A 23,863-nucleotide genomic window follows, 5' to 3' on the forward strand; every position below is an offset into this window, starting at 1 on the left:
AGAAAGCAGGGGGAGATGTGCTGTGCATTTCACTGGAGGGATTTCAGTTTGTGTGTTGTCAGTGATGATAGCACCTCTTCTTGGGATAGGTGGCCAGGCTGCCCCTGGCTGTGTGTGAGGCCGTTTGTGCTGGAGGAAGGCAGCAAGCCTGTCTCTGAGTTACCCCAGGACTTCTTACCCTGCTCTGGTAGCTGGAGAGGACCTTTGTTCATTTTTCTTATAGTTTTCAGTCTTCCTTTTCCATTTGTGCTATTTATTAACTACCAACTTACCGCTTCATTCTATCAAGCCTGTGGGCTTCATTTTGTGCTTGACACTGAATAAAACCTCAGTGTTTTGGAAGCAGTATTTTTAGTTTGCACATAGAAATCCATAAGCAGTTGCAGGTTTTCTGGTTTACATGCAGTAGTAAAGGTCCATATAAATGACACCCCATGTGTTTTAAGGGTTGTACTCACTTTTGTCTTAAATTTCCTCAGCTTTGGCTGTGTGCTCTCAGTTGTAAATTACTACAGTGATCTTGGTCTCAGGTATTTTTCATCAAACAACGTTAAAGAAATTATAAAACCCTGTGTTGACTGGTATGTTTCATTATGTATAATAAATGTGGGGGTAAAGTAGTAGTGAGATTGCATTTCGCTGTATATACAGCATTACATGGACATAGCATAAAGGTTACAAATCCAATCACTCCAGAGTGAGGAGGTGTCTGAACTGAGGTTGTCTCTTCAATTTCCAGCCATAGTGTCAAGCAGTAAAGTACACACCAGCCTTTGGGAATGGGTATAGAGCAAGGTGGTACAGAGTTTCCCACTGCTGCCCAGCTAAATACTGGAGAAGTAATACTATGATGAATCAAGCTTCATGCAGCAAATGCACTAAATGTGCTAGTCTGCCACTGATTTATCATCCTTATCAATCCTGTACTACTCTGTCTTTTTCAATCTTTGGACATTAAGCAGGGGAATAAAAAATGACAGGCTGGGCATGAAGAGTCCTGGGAGGAGCTGGAGGAGGCAGGTTTGGGGAGAAATGTTCAGACCTGGAGACGAGGAGGCAGTCAAGTTGGTGGGGAGTGTAAATGTGGGTTTCAACATCTAAGCTGGAGAAAAGTCTGGCTGGACCTGAAAAAAAATGTATCTGACATGTAATAGGCCCAGTGGGGAAGTACAGCTTTGTGCTGCTACTGCCGTGTTGCCTACTGCTAGCAGGTTAGATGACTGCAGGGGACGTCTAGCCTGAGGAGACAAACATTAAAAAAAAATAATCTAATAATAAAAAATAACTAGAGTAATGTCGTGGTGGTTTGTCATGAGCTTAGGAGTGGCTAGGCTAGGTTACAGTTCCCTTGTTCTTGCTATTTTTTGTTTGTTGTCTGAATATAATTACATCTCTTTTTGCATCTGAAAGCAAAGTGAGCAAATACAATTTCTGCAGGACTTGTTTATTCTGATCCACATTTTTTTCCCCCTCACCTAGAATATATAACTGTTCTTCAGTTAGATCTGTTCACTAAAAATGAGTGATGCTGAGGGCATCCCGTTCCCTGGTGTCCCTTCACCGTTCTTGCATAGAGCTATGAGGCAGGCTACACCTGTACTGCCTCCTCGTGCTTTCTGCAGTATTTAGGGAAGCACATCTCCCAGCTTCTGTGTGAAAAATAAGCTGTATTTTGGTATGCCAGTGCCTGCTTGAGTGCCTCTGTGCTTCACGCAGTAAATTGCAGACTGTAGTTGTATTGAGATGATAAAACATATACTTTTTTTTTTTTTTCCACAGAATGTATTATACAAACCAGTTTGCAATCTCCACCAAATTAACTGCAGTGTGTGGGAACTGACTTGGGACAGACTGTGTCAAATAAACAAGTTTTGCATGTGATAAGAACAATCCTGAAAATGCATTTTTGCTTATGACAACTTAACATATTGATGGTGCTGCATCTCTTGAGTAAATACAGACGTTCTCTGTTTTGACTTTATAAACACCCAGGCTGGAGGAGTCCTTGCTCAAGCATGAGAGAGCATAAGTGAACTTGGGTGCTTTTTTCCATCTGGTAACTGCCAAGGGTAAGGAGTAGCTCTTTCTCCTATACTGACTAAAGCCTGGTTAATATATGCAGCTGTAATTTGGCCGTGCCTGCTGTCTTCTGTGCATAGACAGTTGGTGCCAACTAATTTCTCCCCATGGGTTTATGTACCGGTTGCTGCTCATCCTTCCATCAGAAGGGCTGAAAGGAGGATCTGGGGAACTACAGGCCTGTCAGTCTGACCGCGGTGCCAGGGGCGGTTATGGAGCAGATCATCTCAAGGGCCATCAGGCAGCACACGCAAGACAACCAGGGGATCAGGCCCAGCCAGCATGGGTCTATGAAAGGCAGGTCCTGCTTGACTAACCTGATCTCCTCCTATGACAAGGTGACCTGCTTAGTGGATGAGGGAAGGGCTGTAGATGTTGTCTACCTGGACTTTAGTAAAGCCTTTGACACTATTTCTCCCAGCGTTCTGGAGAAACTGGCTGCTCACGGCGTGGATGGGTGTACTCCTTGCTGGGTAAAAAGCTGGCTGGGTGGCCAGGCCCAGAGAGTGGTGATGGATGGAGTTACATCCAGTTGGCGGCCCGCCACAAGTGGTGTTCCCCAGGGCTCAGTACTGGGGCCAGCTCAGTTTATATCATTGCCAACAATCTGGACGAGGGGATCAACTGCACTGTCAGTAAATTTGCCGATGACAGGAAGCTGGGTGGGAGTGTTGATCTGCTGGAGGGCAGGAGGCTCTGCAGAGGGAGTTGGACAGGCTGGGCTGATGGGCCAAGGCCAGTGTATGAGGTTCAACAAGGCTCCGTGCCGGGTCCTGCACTTGGGTCACAACAACCCCACGCAACGCTACAGGCTTGGTGAAGAGCGGCTGGAAAGCTGCCTGGAGGGAAAGGACCTGGGGGTGCTGGTTGACAGCCAGCTGAGTTTGAGCAGTCAGTGTGCCCAGAGGGCTAAGAGCATTCTGGATTGTATCCAAAATGGTGTGGCCAGCAGGACAAGGGAAGTGATTGTCCCCCGTGTTCGGCACTGGTGAGGCTGTGTTTGTTTTTGGGCCCCTCACTCAGGAGGGATGTTAAGGTGCTGGAGCATGTCCAGAGAAGGGCAACAGAGCTGATGAAGTGTCTGGAGCACAAGTCTTGTGATAAGCAGCTGAGGGAACTGTGGTTGTTTAGCCTGGAGAGAAGAAGGCTCAGGAGGGACCGTGTTGCTCTCCATGTCTACCTGAAAGGAGGTTGTAGCGAGGTGGGGGTCAGTCTCTATGAAGAAGTAACAAGCTATAGGAGAGGAAATGGCCTCAGGTTGTGCCAGGGGAGATTTAGACTGGGTACTAGGAAAAAATTCTTCACTGAAAGGGTTGTCAAGCATTGGAACAGGCTGCCCAGGGAAGTGGTTGAGTCACCATCCCTGGAGCTATTACATGTAGGTGTGGCACTTAGGAACATGGTTTAGTGGTGGACTTGGCAGTGGTAGGTGAACAGGTGGACCGGATGATCTTAAAGATCTTCTGCAACCTGAACAATTCTATGATTCTATGATGTCCTTGCACCAGCCATACCATGACCAAGAACAGATGACAGTAGGATTGATAGAGAAGCACAGACAATCCTAACAGTCTGCAAAGCAGCAGGAAATAGAGGAAAATCTGTCTGCCTCAGGATTAATTTGCTCTGTCTTCTTCCTCTCCTTTTTTCTGTCTGAGTTAAAAAAATGCTTGTAGAAGTGCATCTCCTGTCATTAGGGGCCATGCTGGCTGTGCATCAGGCTCGTTTGCTTGTTTAAGTGTGGTCTGTTGGAAGAAAGCTTGCAGCAGGCCTGGTGTGACCTGAGGCCCACTGAATTGGCTTCCACAACACACATGTGAACTGACCCCCTCATCCTTACCCCTTCCTAATAGCTGTACATTGAGGAATGTATTTGTTTGTTTAGTGAATCCTGAAAACTGACCCTCAGAGACTGAAAAGTTTTGGGAGGTGGAAGAGATGACAACTATTTGATCGACTTATTTTTGCAAAGTTCTTGTATATCTTCAGGTTTCGAAAATATAAAGGAAGTCCCAAACTGGTTACGCTAAGCCTTAATACCAGGTAACCACATACGAAGACACCAGGTAGGAGAAAGTAAAGTTTTCTATGTCAGCTATGATCTAATGTCTTGCTCTTCCTTGGATTCTTTACTGCAGCATAACACTTCTTTTTTCTTTCTTTTTTTTTTTTTTTAAAGATGCCTGCTTCTAAATCTTTTGGCATTGATACACAGAAGAAATAGTGTTTTGTATCATTTTCAAAACTACTCTATCACCTGGTAAAAGAATGCTTTATAAGTTGTTCTGTATTTTTCTGTAGAATGAAAAAAGAAGTAGCTTTTTATTTTGGTTAGACGATAGAATTTTGTATCATTTAGAGTGACTGAAGTAGGGTTGGATTTTTTTTGCTAGAGCTGTTTAGTAACACAGGTGAGGCCAATCTAGTGAGTACCAGCATAAGCAGGCTGCTTGTTGCCATGAGGGGATGTCCTCAAAAGGACCCAAAACCTGACTTTTTAATAAAATCCATGAAGGTGTTTGGAGAAAAACTAAAACTCCATAGCCCCAAATCATGGCAACACAAAACCAATCCACAAAGCAGTGAAATTTCACTGCACTAAAAGATGTAAACTCCTAGCTAGTAAATTTCTTTAGTAACACTCTCAGATATATCACCAAAATACAGAGAGTCAAGAAGGGAAGTTTACACTCAAGTTTAATTTCAAGATTATATTTAAAAACAAAGCTTTCTGCATTTAAATATAGCTTTTCTTGCATTCCACCTTTAGGATATGCTAGATGGGCTTCCATGGATACTGCATGAACAAGTGGTTAGTAAATTTAACGTTGCATGGGTCAGTCCACATTTGTGAATTGGTTGGAGGTAGACGGATGGTCTGACAGTGTTTCCATCACAGAATACCTTCTTTGTGTAAGAAGTGGTGAAAAAAGTCCTTACGTTAAAGGAAAAAATGATCCTTCACTCTGTCCCCTTGCAGTTGTAGCAGTGCCTAGCAAAGTGGCATCCTCTGCTGCAGCAGTATAAAAACATGTGGTCACACTAAACCCAAAAGTTTTTGGTGTTCCAAGCCAGATCTTCACATCTTTGTCATAACATGCTTAGTTCCCCTGCCTTGAAATAAATGAAGACCTGCTCTAATATAAGATGGTGTGTCTGAAAATCAAAAAGGAGGGGAATCTGTGTAAAGGGATCATCGAAGGTATGTTGGTCTTCTTAATGACTTACACTTTTGAAGGATATACTTCTTTCAACACACCAGATGAAATTATCCCAATATTTATTTTGAGGCAAGGTCATTTTAACAGAACAGATGTCTTGGAAGCAACAAGATGTCATTGTTCTGCTAGTGAAATGCTGAGAAGAATTAAGAGATAGCACAAAATACTAGGAAATGATTTAAATCAGAGCTTCCATTCTTGACATTATGACATAAGAATTTGAAAATGGAATTCAGTACAATAAAATAATAATTTTTCCTTAAATATCTTCAAGATGGATTGCATGTCTAGCATCTTACCCAGTAAAGGGGGAGAAAGGACAAGCAAAAGAAACAACAGCATGTGTTCATTTGAGATTCTAGAGCTTTGGGAGAGATTTCTAGATAATCTTGCCCGAAAACGCATCAAAAGTAACGTAAGATGCTGCTAGAACTAAAAGGATTATACCTAATGGGATCTGATGAGTTATTAAACATGGGGAAAAAAATAGAGAAGGATCCAGTATTTTACCATCTTGTACTGGGACCAGGCTAGAGCTGTCTTGGACACCAGCCTCAGAGTGCTGCAGGTTTGCACATTGACTCAAAGGGATACTTTTTCTTTCTTTTAAGAAGCAGGTGGCTACACCACAGAAAATAATAATAGCTGCTGGTGGGAGCACTTGATAGACACTGAAGAATCACATGCTTCAGGTACATCATACTTAACAGTGACACTCAACTTCCCTGGCACATTTGAAATGGAATTCAGAGGAAATATTAATGTGGAGTTAAATATGTTTATGTGTGTTTACTTGCTTGGGTGATAGGATGAAAGAGTTATTTGGTTGTTAATGTTACACATTATTCACTACTGTGAATAACTAACAGAAGTAGTATTTGTAGTAAGAGACGTAACAGCAAGGTACTTAGAGGGCAGAAGGTTAGGAGTGTCTGTGTCTGTACAAGTTTGTATGCACATGTCGTTCTTTCAACTGTGGGGATAGAGCAGCTGAAAGTTACTTGAAAATATAGCTAAAGGGACTGGGGTTTTTTCATCCTAGAAATAATACTATAATTGAGACATACTGAAGTGATAATGCTTTGTTACATGATCTGAAACCAGTCCAGTGTATTCAGTGCATGTTTTCCTTGTTTATTCATCTGTAAATCCAGATGATTAACCTTGTTTTATTTTTTCTCAACTTTGTTGAGTCTGAACATTGCATCAATGCCAAACTGCTGAGTACATGGATGCAAGCAAAGCAGGTTATTTAGAGCTGCTGTGATTGTTCCAATTCCTGTTTAAAGAAGCCAGTAAAATTTCATATATGAGCCTGAAAAGAAACATTTAACTCTGGACTGAAAGTAGAAAATTTGTGTAGGGAATAGGAGGCACAAGGGAAAGCAAGCATTTAAATCATCCTGCCTAATTTGTTGGGAACTTAGACCCTGGTCTGCAGGGTAGTTATGCCAGGCCAGTGCGCTGTCTTCAGTAATGAAAGTGAAACGCAGGTCGCAGCTCCTGTGTGAGAGGTTTGGTGATAACTGTCTTCATGCCTTCTACTGCATAGAAGCTAAATGTAAGCTAATATGGTGCAAAGTTTCTTCTTTACTTGTGAGATTAAAATTGGAGCTGTGTTTAAATTTCTAACAGGCAATGCTGAATTTTACCTAGAGATCATTTTCTGCATTGTTTTCTTATGTTTTATTTTTTATGAGGCGTATGTATCATCTGGCATATGAAGAAATTGCTGTTTGAATGATCTAAAGGTAATTTATAGGTTGACAGAAGCATGTTTATTACCATGAGGAAAGTGACCACTAACAGATGCAAACAGTGCAATAATTGCCATCTGTTGTATGAAACCTGACTCGATGCTTCTTCATTCCTTCTTTTGCTCGTTTGTTATCTTAGTCTTTCATCAGATTTTTCTTGTGGGATGGGGACATTACATGTGTTTTCACTGGCAGGTGGCAGACCAAAGTCTGCTCACCAGATGTGCCTAAACAGCTGCCTTGTCCTTGGAGAAAACATGACACATCACCTTGAGCTGTGACAAAGACCTGACAGCTGAGCATCTGCTGTGGTTGGTGATGATGATCCTGTTGGTGGATACAGGCACATCGGGCAATGCTTGGCCCTGCTGCACCCTGAGCCCCTTCTGCCTTCTCTGATGTAAGAAGATGGGAAAGTCCAGAAACCTAGGAGAGCCCCAGGCTACCCCTGTGCCAGTGTGCATTAAGGGCATGAGACAGGGGTGAGTGAGGAGAAGGGAATCATGCTGTACTAGACTGTGTGTGGAATACAGGTTGCCATTTATATTAGTGTGGGTTTTTTCTCGTTTATTTGTTTTTTGGTTTTGTTTGGTTTTCCTACCTACAGCAGTGAGGTATTGGATGGCATATTAAATTGCAGAGCTGCAGCTGTTGCAGAGCTGTTGCTTAACCATTGAAATGTGAATGGTTATTTAATCGTATGAACTAGCAACTTCGTTATGTGAAGGTGACCATCTTTGCTGTTGTAGTGGATGTTTGCTTGAACACCTCTGAGAGGAAGAGCACAGGCATTATGATTGAGCAAGGTCACAGCTTCTTGACCAGGCTCATACTTTGTGGATGAAGCACGTAAGAGGACCTGCAGCAGGGTCACCAGATGTGTCACAGCTTCTTTTGCTGTTTCTGCAGAAGACAGCTACTCATAGCAGATGTATGGCATGTGTGTGGGAGCACATGCAGGGCATACATTTCTAGGTGTAGTTTATATTGTATACTACTGTTTGTGAGGGACTACTTGGCTCTAATGCACATTCTTGCCACTGTCCACATCCTGGAATGTAAATAAATTTAGTTCCTGGCCTTAAAAAATAAAATAAAATAAAATTTTGAAAAGGTCTCAGGCCAAAACATCCTCTACTGATAACTGCCTTGATAAGCTGATTTTCAGGAGTCAGTTTGATTGAAAGGAACTTTAGAAGGTCTGAAGGCAATGGCAAAGATGTATTTCTCAAATGCTTTGTTTAGTAAATGATAACAGCAGCCTGTAGTCTATCAGCTATTTCCTCATGGGTTCCTTGTTTTCTTTTTCACAAATGAAGTCGTTTTTCTGTACCAGAACAGATCTGGCTGTACCAAAGTGCCTGTTTGGTCATTGGTAGCAACTGATACACTGCCTGTGAATCTGACAAGTTCAAAAGAACTTAAAATGAACCAAAATAATAATTTATATTTTTTTTTGTTTCTTGTGAAGCTTGAATTGATTGGTTGGAAGGCTTTATCTGAGTGCATGGGTAGTGTTGTGTTTTAAAAGGTTACGGTTTTTATAGCCTAAGAGGTCATTCCTATTTTCAGTAAGCTCTAAGTTATCTTTCCACAAATATTTTCATTTTGAATTGCTGCAGCAGTTTGGGTTTTCCCCAATTCTATCTTGGGTACAATTTTGAGGTATTTCAGCTAGGTTTTATGCTTTATGACTTTTTTTCTGATTAACTGAAGTATGCTTTCAGGTTTGTGCTCTCCAGACATTATTTTCACTGTTGAATGGTAACAGTGATCAAAGGTTTCAGGCATGCAATGTTGTTTTTCCAAGCAAAGATACCTTAATTTTAAAATAATGCAAAGCCTATTTGGGCTGTGCAGTGATCTCAAAACTCAACAAAGTTATTTGTTATGTTAATTTTACATTTGTGTACCTTAACATTAGATTGTGCCTGTTCAGATTTTAGAATGTATTTTTATCTACAGGGGTGACTGTAGGTTGCATTGGATGAAGAAGCAATTGTGTGAAGAGGCCATGATAAACCAAGGCAGATTAAAGAAAACCTGTACTCGGACATTTAGAAAATCTTTAAATGATTCATGTAAATTTAAAATGACTTCTTCTTGTTCCCTACCGAATGTTGGTTGCATTTCTTCAGTGGACTCCCACATATTTTACATTGTTCTAAAGAACTGCTGGAGAAATTTCAGAAGGAAGGAAGCATTTGTCTAAGCTGTGATTATTTACCAGGTGAGAACCATAATAAAGAACTTGTCAGAAGCATTAACATATTCAGAAGAGCTGCACAGAGGCATTAGGCTTTGTTTGTTACGGCTATAGCTGTTAAAGGTAGTTTTGATGCACTGTGCAAAATTCTTGGATCTATACTGATGGTCTAGATGGAGTATTTGCCGACTTATAAAGCTGCACTGAGAAACCAGGAAAAAGGAGAGGAGAACAGCATTGGTACTACATGCACTTAGCAATCATGACTTGCATTGTGCCAGGACAGCCATATAGTGGAATAAAAAAATCAACATACCGCAGGCCATAAAGGACTGTCCCATCTGGATGGAGTCGAATCATTCGGTTTTTCACTGTCACCCCATGGACAAATGACTTCTTGTCATTTTGGAAATATGTGTCTGGCACCCAGAGCTGGTCAGCCACTCTGTTGTCCAGAGTTAGGTTCAAAGGTATTCCAGAATAAGAAAGCCTTTTATCCCTCCACGACTGCTGGAAGTACATGGTCAAGGTGTAGTCCTAGGGAAGAAATAAGAAGAGCTTTTTGTATTTTGCATACCACATAACTTAACAAAAGTTTATTTTTTAGATAATTCTGAGTAACTGAGGATCAGTAGCAACGTGAATTTTAAGGATTGTTAAGATGATGTCCTTTACCATGATAGTAAGTCTTGGCCTGTTCATGTTAATATTGAACATCACACTACTCACCAATGGCAGTGACCGCCACAGGCTTTCAAAACCTCTTGAGCCAGAGGGAATACATGGCACATTTGAGTTTCCAGTCTGTGGATCACACTTGCATGGTTTTTGATTTTTTTTTTTTTTTCTTTCATGTGAAAACTGTAGTGTTTAGCTGACCTCAGCCAAATAGCATTGCATACCACTGAGGACATTTTTTTCATATTCCCTCCCTTCATTCTGAAAGATTCCCCCATAATCCTGAAAGGCCAGAGTCCCTAATCTCTTGAGAAAGAGCAAATACAACCTCAGAATGTATAATTGACAACTTCCCGTTCTGTATCTGCTGGAGTTGCCAGATATGATGACCTTAGCTGGGCAGATCTCACCTCAGCCTGAGTAATGCAGGTCTTTCTGTCCTTGGCAATCAGATATTACAGCATAGAAAATTAACATTTTCTCTTGACTATCACATTGTGGCTTAGGTGAAATATCATTTATGCAGTCCTTCAGCTTTCACTTAGTCTAAAAAGAAATTGTTCTAAAAGGCTTCTGGTCTGATTTAGTCTCTCATGTCTGTCTTTCTGGGAATTCCTGATTTTAAAGGTAGTCAGATTTTTTAAGTGGAAAAGCCCATGCACTTTGTAGCTGATGGAGTTCTTAAAAGAGGACTGGAACAGCAGTACGTGGACTATTAGTCTTCTTTTCCTCATCTCCTCCCCCAGCCACCTTTTCAAGTGGCAGGTCATTTTGTCACATATTTTTATGGTAGAAATGCAGCAAAATTATAGATATTGTTGAAAACATTGGTCAGACAGAGGTAAGGTTTTCTTTTATGTGAGGGAAAGTCTTACCTCTGCCAGCCCCACAAATCCTAGCCTGGACTCTAATTTTTGAAGAAACAGAGAGCATAAAAGCTGTCTGATGTGATCTGTTCTCTTAATCTTCAGTGGCTTCGTAAGACTGTATCATTGCCATGAAACCAAAGCAGTGTTGATACCTTTCAGAAAGACTTTCTCTCTGAAATGTTGCATCTAGCAGACCTATAAACTATAGACTTATCAGTAAAAGAAGTCAATGAAAATACTGTTCTTCAGGCTCTGGGCATGGTAGTATTTGTTTTGTATAGAGGAAATGCCATGACTTGATCAGTGGTCATATACAATAGGACAATTACGTCCATTTTGAGCATTGATTTGCAAGGATTTAATAGATATACTCTTTTCCTGGCCTGCAAGATGATGGCTACCCACAAACAGAGCCAAGAGGCGGTATGCTGAAAGCGTAAGTTTTTTGTTTTTCTGGCCCAGGTAGCAAGGAGGAGATCAGGACAGCTTCTTTCACTTTTCAGACCATGCTGGTCAAGCTCGGAACTATAAAGTATATGCAGTGGGGTGTATGCTGTGCTCTACTGAATAGGTAATTTATAATGTAAATAGCGGTATGGAGAAGCATGAACCTCAGGGAGGCAAATTTTTGCATGTACAATGTGAATAGAGTTGGATTAGAAGCAGACACCTAAAGAGAAGTTAAGTCCCTGCCCTTTGTTTCTCTTACACATATACAGACCCAAAGACCAGATGGGAATTGGATGAGAAAAAATAAATAAAATAAATATCACTATTCTGTTGAAGTTTTCATATGTTGTAACTGTTTTCTAGCCTGTTCTATTTCAAGTAACTTTAGGCAGAAAAGCCTTCATACATGGTTTTTACAAGTTAAATTCTCAGTGCTTCACTTGGTATCCTCTACATCTTCGGCCTGACTCAGCACAGGCCACGCAGTCTGCAGCACAGATGGAATAGAAATTCCAATTATACATAATTATCTTTTTTCCTTCCTGCTTTCCTTTCTATTTTCACTAGGTCTTAAAGCTGCTTTTGTAGAACTCTCATGCTGTTCTGGAAAAAAGCTAACAATTGCAAGCTAACATAGGCAAGCGGTGCCTATGTGATGGTTCTCAAAGCTCAACCAAGAGAGAAAAATAGCCAAGATAAACTACAAGAGATCTTAAAGGATGTGATGAAGTGAAAGAAAAAGAAATTCTGTCTCTCTGCTGTGGCTACTGGAAGAAAATTAGTTGCTATTTTTAGCATCACAGTCTGCTTTAGAAATTTTATTTCATCCAGCTGTGCTATACACAGAATACCTCTGTTGGTAACCCTGTGGTAGAGTGAGTGATGCTCTGCCCTGCAATTGTACTATACTATGTAGAAGTACATGGCAAGCCAACAAGCACTAATGGGGAAAAAAAAGCTGAGGTTCATCCTAAAGGAACCTCAGTGTTTCTTAACTCAGAATTACCTATTTTCTTCCATTCCCCAAGAACATGGGGGTGTTATTCATTCAATATTTTAATGAGAAAAATGGAGAGTTATACGTCATGATTGTAAGAGTCCCTGTTGCTGTAAGTTCTTATCTTAAAAAGCATAGTTAAAGGTTATTTTCATGGAAAGGAAGTGATACCTGAGCTACGATAACCCAAATTATATAGTTATATACTTTCTAGCATTTTTAAAGGAATACAGCCTTACCTTTCTCATGTCTAATTGTGCAGAATGAAATACTGACAAACCATATAGCTAGCCGCATCTTGGAGGATTTGTATTATTTTTTTATATTTCACAGCAGTGTGAGTGAAGTGAGGATTTAATGACTACTTGCCTGCTACCTTGTAAAACTTGCGGGGGGTTTTGTGGTTTCAAGCTTTAGAGTGTATGAATAATTTCTGAATCCTTCATAACTATAGTGGTAACTGGCTGCAGAATTTTTTTAGCTTTTTATGACAGCTTCCCAAGATCTCAAGTGTCAGTCTAGCTATGAAAATAAATCAGGTTATTTTAACTTTTATATTTAACAATTTTTAATCATGAGTTAAAAAAGCAGGGCCCAATGTAAAATTAAAAGAGGCTCTGTTTCTGCAGATAACTGTTCTTTTAAACAATGTTTTAAAAAATATTTCACTTTTTTTAGAAGCAGACTGAACTTTTTTTGCTTAACTATACTTCCTATAATAAAAGAAAAAGCTGTAATGCAGCTGAAAAATCATGGTATGTCAGTAGATTTACTTGAGCTTTCTACACTTCCCACAAGTGACTCCCTGCTTTTCCAGGGCATAGTCAACCTTCCTAGCAGTAAATATCTGAGCACCAATGAAAAACTTGTTCTGACATGTATTGATTTTTATTTTTATTTTTTTGTGATGAATTCTGATTTGTCAAATGAGATGTTTTTTTTTTCCTTTCTTAGTAATCATGCAAGTTTCTTATTTCGTTGTATGAAACTGAAATGTGTGAGCGTGTATAGATGTGTACTATAGCATGTAAGTCAATCTGTGTATCAAACAGTGTTTTAGTAAGGTGCATTAGTTTGCTAAGACAAATAAGAGAGATGCTATGAAAATGTGAGCAAGAGAAACTAGCCTATTTTACTCAAAATGGCAGATTTCTTAATCTGAATTTAGGCAGCTTCATAAATAAATACTGGCCCCAAGCTTCACAGTTCACTTGGGTAATATAAATTTCTTGTAGTAAAGAAAATGAACAGACCACGGATGCATATTATACTTGAAGTTAAAAGAACAGTCGATAGTTCCAGTAAGTAATGGATTGGAGTTTCCATACAATACTAAGTTTCCTTTTTATTTCTACTTTTTTGGTTTTCTAATTTTTTTGTGCAATATGTATAGATGATGCAAGGACAATAATGGAATTTTTCTCTCCTGATAAACATCTGTAGCTCCTGAAACCAGTAGAGATGCATTAAAACAATAATTTGGACTTGCTGGTAATTTCCAGTGTGGTTTACCAGTTCAGCACCGCAGAATATAATGTGGAATACACTGTTCTATTATAATCTAACCTTCTGGGAGACACAGAGCTAGTACTTCACCATTCTTACCAGTTGAATTATGGACTCTGGTGTAGTAAGAGATGAGTTTACGTGTCTGCTGTGCTGGCAGTTGCTTTGTCTTTCACAATTTCCAGACATACATGTTTAAGGGGAAACTAGGGAATATTTTAACTTGCAATGTTAAGCTCTGTGATCTAAAAGACCTTTTGTGTTTTTCCTCTTTCCAAGGTGGCCCCAATCTAAGTTCTTTTATAGTTTCAAGTATTGAAAAACAGCTTAGTACACTGAGATATGTTTAAGTAATGACCAAATATCAAAGCACACTCCAAAAGACTTACCAGCTAAAAATTAACAATATGGATACAGTTCTTAACAAAAGTTAGTAAACAGAAGAGTATTTTGTGACTATTTAGCTGTTCTAGGTCAATTCAATATCATTAGATCTCTAGATGAGTTTGCACATGAAGGCACTGTGCAGCAAAACAAATAAATGAAACACATCAGTGTCTTGCTTCTAATAGATAACAGTGTATATTGATAGTTGTGGGATGCCTACTTTACACCCAAATGATCTTAAATTTAAATTATATCCTTGGGAACCATCCAACAATCAAATATGTGGCAGCATCACAGAAAATTAGATGCAATGCAATTCAGATATAGTATAACTTAATCAAGACAAGCATAATTGAAGCTGCATTTTAAAATTAAATATGCAGTGATGATCAGAATACTAATATTGACTGCAATAAGGCCATAAATACAGAACACCAATATATGTAAATCCTGCTGTGACTGCAAGCTGTTATTAATTGGAGAAAATTATTTTCTATGTTTATCTGATACCAACAAGAATGGGAAGGGCAGAGTTTTGAGACAATGGTAAGTGTTGGATTTGTAAATAGTAAAAAAGCATAATCATTCACGTTATAAGCATGCTAATACATCAGAAGGAGCTGTTAGCATTTGTTTAGCAACAGTTAGCTGTCCTATCTTGGAACTCCTAGGGAAGATCTATGCCCTTACCCACAAAAGAACTATTTTAAGATGAGAGAATGTGAATGATGATGTGTTTTTTTAGGTGGGGGTTTGGTGTTTCTTTTTTTAAAGTGTTTTTTGCTTGTTTCGTTTTTGGTTTTATTGTTGTTGGGTTGTTTGTTTTTTTTTCCAAATCCTGTAAAATTTCCCATATATGCTTGGTGCTCAATTCCAGATACTGCACAGAAACCAGGGGGAAACATTTTAACTGAAATTATGGAGAAAGAAAATACTGGTTCTGCTCATGCTCTTCTCTAAAATTGTCAGGGCAGCTATATATCTTTATTAAGTCTGCAGTCCAGCCAGGCAAGGAAGCCAGGGACTTAAGGATGTGCACATTAGTGGATCAATTGCATTTACCTTCCTTTCTAAAGGACATAGTTCAGTGGTACTTTTGGTTTTGTTTTCAATGAAGACAGATGCAGCATATGCATCCAAAAGTAGTGGGAGCAGGGGGGAAGGAGCACATACTCAAATTATTCAGTGCACTGGCCTGGTTCACAGGAAGCCGTGGTTCTTGTGAACTACACCTCTGTCAGTGTACAGGCAAGATGGGAAGCTCCATTGACTTCAGGACAATAGAATAAAAGACTTCTATTTTCCTGAGAGAAGCTGTTTGGTTTTATAACAGGATCAGAATTTTCCCACAGCAAGCTTCAGTTTTGCAGAAATGTTTTCTGTCAGAAAATTTGAAATCATTTGTAGATGTGAGATTTCTGTAGGAGAAAAAGTTGTGCAAGGTATTGTTATTTTGTTTGATCCAGTTGGTAGCTCTAGTTGCTAGTGAAGTGCGTTTAATTCTTGTTTTTCAAATCTGCTGACAATTCTCCAGAGAATGTTTCATAAACCTTGTTGGCATTTATAACTTCACAATTAAGTATGTGGCATCACAGTTGTGTCTTGTAGAAAGACACAGAGATCTGGCAGGAGTCAGCATAGCTGTTATGATGATGCTCTTTATTGCTCAAAGCACAGCCAGGAACAAGATTAGACTCATTATAAGAGGCATGTTGGAAATGAAGGCACTCATCATTACTGTATTGGGATCCAATATTACTCTTTGCAGTCAAGACAGAAGTCCCTGTAACTGCAATGGGATTAGATATACATCCAATGTCTTCAATCATTACTGAAAAAGCAAACCAAAAGGCAAAACGTTTCTCAGTTACAACAGCAGACTTAAATATTTTGTTGCATTTCCTTCAGTGTTTTCATAATAATACTTAGCAGAAGCATTTATTACTGCTTCTAGCATTTAAATGGGTTGTTATGATACTTGTGTTCCATTGGCTTGGCGTTATTTAACATAGAGGAGGGTAAAATCCCAATTTTATCTTGTGTGTTCTACTTTGCCTCTCAGGGAGAAGAAAGCAAGGACTTCTGTACTTTGGATCAATATCCCACTGCCTTGCCCTCTGCTTCTTTTCTCTTATTTGAGCTTCGCTAACCTGGAGGCCTGAATGTGTCACTTCTTTGTACAGGAAGAGAGATCATGTTGCTAAATATTAGTATAGATTGCTTTGATTAGAAGTGCACTTAGCTAAACGTAGCAGGAAAGTAAGGTAGCAGGTAAGGTAAGCTTACAGATTTGTTACCATCACTGAATGCTGGAATCTCCTTTAAGAAAGCTTGAAAACCACTATAGCATTCCCAGCTACACTTCAAACTTCCAGCCACATAACTCGCTGTCTGGGGCCGGGGGTGGGTGGGGAGTGTAGCAATGAGATGCACCAGTACAACATTGCTTACAGTGCAAGCTAATACTATGTCTGTCTTAAGTGGCTATACTAACTGCCAACATAAGAATCAGAACATGTCCGTGCTGATTCATATTCCCTGAAAACTGCTTTTAGTACCTGTAGGAAACAAGTAATTATATCTATTCCCCTGCTATTCTATTTTGCTTTTGAAGCTGGTAATCTTTTCTATACAGAGGGTAATACTGCCATAATGATGCTTGAGGGAAGAGGTGGAGAATGGCAAAAAAATGGCAGAGGAGTTATGTGTGCTTAAGCAAGATGGCATTGTAATGAATGATGGAGTAAACAAATACAAGTGTATTGGCATATAGAATAATTGTATTCAATGTGTGCATATACGTTCACAGGCAGCAAATAAGTGTCCTTTATATTTTGGCTCCAGGGAGAACACCTGGGGTTGAATACAGAACAATTGAAAGGAAAACAAAGGAACAGAAAAGCTTCTTACTGTCAAGTAGCCCGCAGCCACCATATGTTGATCCATGTCTAGATATATCTTTTAAAAGCAAATGTAGACAGCACTGAGACAAACATGTTTTCTCTTGGACATTTGTCTCTGAGAGGCAGCTGAAAGCAATTTTTTGCCAAAAAACCCCCAACCAAAGTCAACTTGTCCAGGTGGTCCATACCTGTCTGTCTGTATCTGGGGACTCCAGTTACTGTTCAAGTCTAGATATTAGCAACTACAGTGAAAAGGTGTTCTAGGTGTTATATGCTGCTTTGTGATGAAGTTGAGGATGTTCTTGGGTGGTACTTGTGCGAATTGTTCAAAAACTTGCCTGTTCATATGAAGGTATGAAAGGGAATGGTGGGATGACATTTGAGGACTGTGATATTGTGCCTGCATGGTGCTCTCCTCATCCTCTCCGCAAAGCAGGTGGAGCAAGCAGTACAAGGAAAAGAAATTTCAAGCTTTAACTGATGTTCTAAAACATTTCAGCCAGCTTGGACTGGAAGCACCAATACATGGGGGTGGGACTGGGCATTTGGGAGGAAACTGTACTTCCCATGTTCTTCTTTGGGCTACGTGGAGATGGCTCTTTGCTGACCAGAGGACAATCCAAATGAGGTGGGCATGATCAGCTCTGAGGGTCTAAAAATTGGAATGTGATGTGAGGAGTAAAGCAAACTATGAGATAAATACATTGGAAGGATGCAGCACTTTAAAGTTCCTGTAAAGGCAAAACATTGTGGAATAGCGGAGAACTAATTAGACCACACTTCCCCTGCTGCCTATAAGCAAGATAATTGGAAAGCAGCCTTTTTTCTAACAATGTTGTTTCTGAAGCACTTGATTATTTTTTTTTCCCTTTGTGATTTCCACCTAGCTCAGCAGGGGTGAACTATGAGACCATTAAGAAGTGCACTGAATGTCTAAGGAGGACAACATGGTGCTAAGAGCTCAGAAGAATTCCTTGCTGCAGATGAAGCTGAAATGCTTGCTAGCTTAGGAGCAGATAGGAGAGGTCTAAATTTTGTCTTGAATGCTATTGTATAAGTAATAAAAGTATCAGAAATCTTATAAGCACTGGACAGAAAGTTGAAGAGAACACAAGCACAAGAATGTCAGCAATGTAAAAATGGAGTCACAGGGTGTACTAGCTGAGGATGTACAGTAAAAAGAAAAAGCCCCACAACCCTTCATTCTGTGCTGTGCAGGGGCTTATGATAAGCAAAGCTTATGAGTTAGAAATCAGTAGTGAAGATGGCAAACCATGCCCAGACTCCTTGGCTTCAGCAGATGCTGAACAATGTAGGAAGCAAGTTACATATATCTTAATACGAGGGTGGGCTAACTTTGTAACAATAGCTACTGATTTTTATTATATTTTTTTAATGCTTTAACATACATACATATGTAATATATTTTTTCACTAATTTACCCCTATACAGATTAGGTAGGAGTATTTCTATTTCTGTGGGTCTGGTGATTGAAACATTTTGATTCCTCCTGCCTCGTTCTCAGTGGTCATTCTATGGTATCAATTTTCTTTCATTTTGAGAGAAGCAGATGGAGGTCAAAGTGATATGCAGGGAGTCAGTGGCTCTACCTGGAATAGAAACAGTAATCATTTAGCTGCCAGACCTTTACACTTGTATATACTGTAACTGGGTTTTTTGTCTGTGGAGTGTTTGGGGTTTTTTTGGTTTGGTTGCTTGCTTGCTTTTTTGCTTTGTATATAACTATTGTTTTGAGGTTTTGTGCTTTTTTCTTTTTTTGGTTGGTTGGTTGGGTTTTCTTGTGAGTGTTTTGTTTTTGTTTTTGTTGTTTTACATTTTCTTTTCCTCCTCTAAATTGCTCAGGACTACTTTGTTTCATTGTTCATTATGTTTATGCTTGAATTGTGTTGCATAAAATGGTGATGATAATGAAGACTGTTATGTGGCTGGAAAGACTTTTCCCATATGTGGTTGGCATCCTGGCTGTTTTACGGAATGCTAACCCATAAATCAAAAGGTCAGGTTGTCTCCCTGATACATTCAAATGAAGGATTGTAACATTTTGTGCTGTACCTGGAAACTGGGAAGAGAAGAGCATTATGACATTATTGCTTTATAATGTCTCTCAAAGTGGAAGTATTTTGAACTTGGAGCTGATAACACTAAGGGTATTAGCAATACTGTCATAGTATGATAAAAACTATTGACATGCTGGTTGGAAGGTCCTCTGGGAGTTTCTACTAGTCCAATCTCCTGTTTGAAGCAGGACAGTCACCAACCCTGTCTCAGGTCAGGAATCACTTTCTCTAGCAAACCTTGAAGACCTTCAAGGATGGAAATTCCACCACCTCCCTGAGCAGCCTCTTCCAGTGTTGCACTGCCTTTCTGGAGTGAAAGTCTTTCCTGACATCCACCCTGACCCTCCCAGGGTGCAATCAGTAGTTTTTGCCCTTCATTATACCATCTGCCACTACTGAGCATGGTTTGACTGTCATTCTCCCCTCAGGCAGTTGTAGGCTGCCATGAGGCGTTGCCCTGGCTCTTCTCTTTGCCAGACTAAGCGAGGCAAGCTCCCCTGTCTTACAGGTTATGTGCTCTAGGCCCTGGCCATGTTGATAGCTCTCTACTGGACCATTTAAAGTTACTCAGTACACCTCCTGAACCCGGGAAGGAAAGAAATGGGGCACCCCGTTTTAAGTGCAGCCTTACCCTTACAGAATGTAGGAGGGTAGTAACTTCCCTCTGTGCTGACCAAACCCCGTTGTAGCTTAGTCTGCGGTTTACGTATGATGAAAGTGAACTCAGTAGCTTGTATTCAGCTGCTAGTTAACCAGTCAGTTTCCAGCCTGTTCCAGTTCTTGCTGATATCTGAGTTTCTTGTTAGTTGAATCCTCTTGTTTATTAAGGTCATTGAAATAAAGCTCTGCCGTTGATTGTCAGCCACTCTCCCTAATGTAGAGCCATCCATGTACTTGCTAAGGATGCACTCTGTGCCGTTTATGAAGATGTTGAACAGTGTTTGCTCCAGTGTTGACTGTTTTCCTTGTTGCTAGCTGCTGCCTCAACCTCAAGCCATTAATAACCACATTTTGAGCCCTGGCACTCCAGATAGCTAATTTTCAACTCATCTAACAGCCCATTTGTCCAGCACATCATTCCTCATCTTCCAAATATGAATGCTGTGGGAGATGTCAAAAGCCTGACTAAAATCAAGGTATATTGCATCAGTTGCTCTCCTCTCATCCACGCAGACAGCCTCTATGTTGCAGAGGGCAGTCAGATTGATCATCAAGTATGATTTTCCTGTGGTAGATATGTGTTGACTAATTATCATAGAAACATTGAGGCTTGAAAAGACACTGACTGAAAAAGAAATATTAGCGGCATATGAGGAATTTGAGCTGCTCCAGAAGTAGTTGGGACTGAAATACAGCTCCTTTTGGCACCTCGATGGCCTGTGCTTGGCTGGGTGTTCAAAGGGAAGGTCCTCTCCATGCATCATGCAACAGATGCCACATGGAGTAAGTAGGTTGCACTGATAAGGAAATGAGCTCGATTAGGAAACTCCAACTGCCTGGGAATCCTGGAAGTGATTGTGGACTACCCCGAGGGCTGAAACTTTGGAGTGCCACCAGGCGAGGTGATTCATGCTGAAAAGGCCTCTCTATATAATAAACTACCAGTAAATGAAAAGCAGTATGTCCTGTTTATAGATGGATCCTGTTGTAATGTGGGAAAAAATTGAAGGTGGAAAGATACTGCGTGGAGTCATACATGACAAGTCACAGAAACTGCTGCAGGACAAGGGGAATTCAGTCTGTTTGCAGAGGTGAAAGCCATCCAGCTGGCTTCTGATACTGCTGAACAAGAAAAATGGCCAGTACCTTGTCTCTAGACTGACTCATGGATGGTGGCAAATGCTCTGTGGGGTTGGCCATGGCAATAGAAGCAGACCAACTGGCAGCACAGAGGTAAACACATCTGGGCTGCTCAATTATGGCAAAATATTGCTGCTCAGGTAGAGAAGCTGGCTATAAAAGTATGTCACATAGATGCTCACATACCCGAGAGTTGTGCCACTTAAGAACACTGAAAAAATAACCTGGTGGACTAAGCTGCTGGGCTTTAAGTGGCTCAGGTGGATCTGGTCTGGGAACATAAGACTGAGCTATTTATGAGCTTGATGGGTCCATGACACATCAGGACATTTAGGAAGGGATGCAACACACAACTGTGCTCACAATCAAGCAGTAGACTTGACTGACTATTGATGCCATTGCACAGGTTATCCATGAATGTCAAACGTGCACCACAATCAAACAAGCTAAGTGGCTAAAGCCTTTTTGGTATAGAGGATGATGGCTGAAATCAACATGGGAAAGCCTAAAGATTGATCATATCAAACTGCTACAAACCTCCCATGGCAAGCACCATGTGCTTAAAATGGTGCAAGCAACTACTGGATGGTTGGAAACATAGCCTGTGACCCATGAAAATACCCAGGATACTATCTTGGGCCTTGAAAAGCAAGTTTTATGGGAACATGGCACCCCTGAAAGAATTGGACAACAGGACTCATTTCCAAAACAACCTCATAAACATGTGGGCCAAGGAACGTGGCATTGACTGGATTTATCACATCCCCTATCATAGAATCATAGAACTGTTTAGGTTGGAAAAGACCTTTAAGATCATCCAGTGCAACCATTCACTTGGTGCTGCCAAGCCCACCACCAAACCATGTCCCTAAGCACCATATCCAGCCTGTCCAGCTCCCTCTGCAGAGCCTTCCTGCCCTCCAGCAGATCAACACTCCCGCCCAGCTAGCTGTCATCGGCAAATTTACTGACAGTGCAGTTGATCCCCTTGTCCAGATTGTTGACAATGATATTAAACAGAACAAGCCATGAGCAGCCAGCTTCTCCAGAATGCTGGGAGAAATAGTGTCAAAGGCTTTACTAAAGTCCAGGTAGACAACATCTACAGCCCTTCCCTCATCCACTAAGCAGGTCACCTTGTCATAGGAGGAGATCAGGTTAGTCAAGCAGAACCTGCCTTTCATAGACCCATGCTGGCTGGGCCTGATCCCCTGGTTGTGCTGCATGTGCTGCCTGATGGCCCTTGAGATGATCTGCTCCATAACCGCCCCTGGCACCGCAGTCAGACTGACAGGCCTGTAGTTCCCCAGATCCTCCTTTCAGCCCTTCTGATGGATGGGTTCCACATTTGCTAATCTCCGTCAGCTGGGACCTCCCTGGCTAGCCAGAACTGCTGATAAATGATTCAAGGTTGCTTAGTGAGCACTTCCACCTGTTCCCTCAGTTCCCTTGGGTGGATCCCATCCAGCCCCATAGACCTGTGTGTGAGTGGTGTAGCAGGTCAGTGACCATTTCCCCTTGGATTATGGGGGCTTCATTCTGCTCCCCATCCCTGTCTTCCAGCTCAGGGGGCTGGGTACCTGGAATACAACTGGTCTTACTATTCAAGGCTGAAGTAACGAAGGCATTAAGTACCTCAACTCTTCCTACATTCTTTGTCACTATGTTTCCCCCCCTGCATCCAATAAAAGATGGAGATTCTCTTTTGTCACTAATGTAACATTTTTTTATCGTCTTTTATGGCAGTATCCCAATTAAGTTCTAGTTGGGCTTTGGACCTTCTAATTTTCTCCCTGCATAATCTCACATCTTTGTAGCCCTCCTGAGTTGCCTGCCCCTTCTTCCAAACATCATAAACACTTTTCCTGCCCGCCCCCCCCCCCCCCCCCCCCCCCTCCAAGTTCCAGCCAAACTCTCTGTTCAGCCAGGCCAGTCACCTTTCCCACTACCTTGTCTTTCAGTACATGCATAGATGGCCTCCTCCTGCACCTTTAAGATTTCCTTCTTGAAGAATATCCAGCCTTCCTGGAGTACTGTGTCCTTCAGGACTGCCTCCCTACCACTTTGCCCTTCATATGCTTTGAAATGTATTCCTAAGAACATGCTCCATGATTTTTCTAAGGACTGAGGTGAGACTTGTAGCTCTGCGGGCCCCCTTTCTTGCCTTTCTTATAGACGGGTATAATGTTTGCCACCTTTCCTATCATTAGAGATCTCTGATCACACACGTTTTTTACATAGGCAGGCAGCAGTCTTGAAAGTTCTGATCACATTGTCTCTCACCTTTTTGCGATTAATGTACCTACCACCTTCTTGTTACTCTGTCTCCTACTTTCAGGTCCATCTGGACTTTGAAGCAATACTTCTGTGCTTCACAGAATCAAAGAGCCATGGACTTCTTGGAAGGGACTTCTAGAGGTTGAGGAAGAGCTTGCCTGAGGAATGAAAATCAGACGCAGCCTTAGCTACTCTCCTAAAATCCAGGGCTGTGGTCCTGCTTTTTGCCCTTTTCCCTCCTCTAAGGATCCTAAACTCCACCATCTTGCAGTGACTGCAGCTAAGGCTGCCTCTGACTTTCGCATTTCTGACAAGTTCTTCCTTCTTGTAACTGTGAGGTCCAGCAGAACATATTTTCTTGTTAGCCCCTCAGTTACCTGTGCCAGGGAGTGGTCATCAGTGTGTTGAAGAAGTCTTCTAGATTACCTGAGCCCTGCTTTATTGTCCTTCAGGCAGATAGCAGGGTAGTTAGTCTCCTGTGAGGATCGGGACCTGTGAAAATAAGGCTTCTTCCAGCTGCTGGAAGAAGGCCTTATCTACATTTTCCTCCTGGTCAGGAGGTCTGTAGTAGATACCCACTACAACAGCACCCATGTTGGTCAGGCTGCCAATCTTGATCCATAAACTCCTGGATGACCCCTGACCCATCCCAAGG

The 23,863-nt window shown here is 41.0% G+C and overlaps 1 protein-coding gene across 3 annotated transcripts in view; it reads right to left on the reverse strand.

The window, feature by feature from the left end:
* GABRB1 (gamma-aminobutyric acid type A receptor subunit beta1) overlaps nt 1–23,863 on the reverse strand; it is a 140,985-nt gene that overhangs the window by 56,185 nt on the left and 60,937 nt on the right. For all 3 annotated transcript variants that reach the window (XM_056338322.1, XM_056338329.1, XM_056338340.1), the window contains one exon: nt 9,580–9,800. In XM_056338322.1, coding sequence (XP_056194297.1) covers nt 9,580–9,800 — 221 coding nt within the window. The remainder of the gene's footprint in view (nt 1–9,579; nt 9,801–23,863) is intronic.

This window comes from Falco biarmicus, chromosome 1, assembly GCF_023638135.1.
Source record: "Falco biarmicus isolate bFalBia1 chromosome 1, bFalBia1.pri, whole genome shotgun sequence".
Lineage (NCBI taxonomy): Eukaryota > Metazoa > Chordata > Aves > Falconiformes > Falconidae > Falco > Falco biarmicus.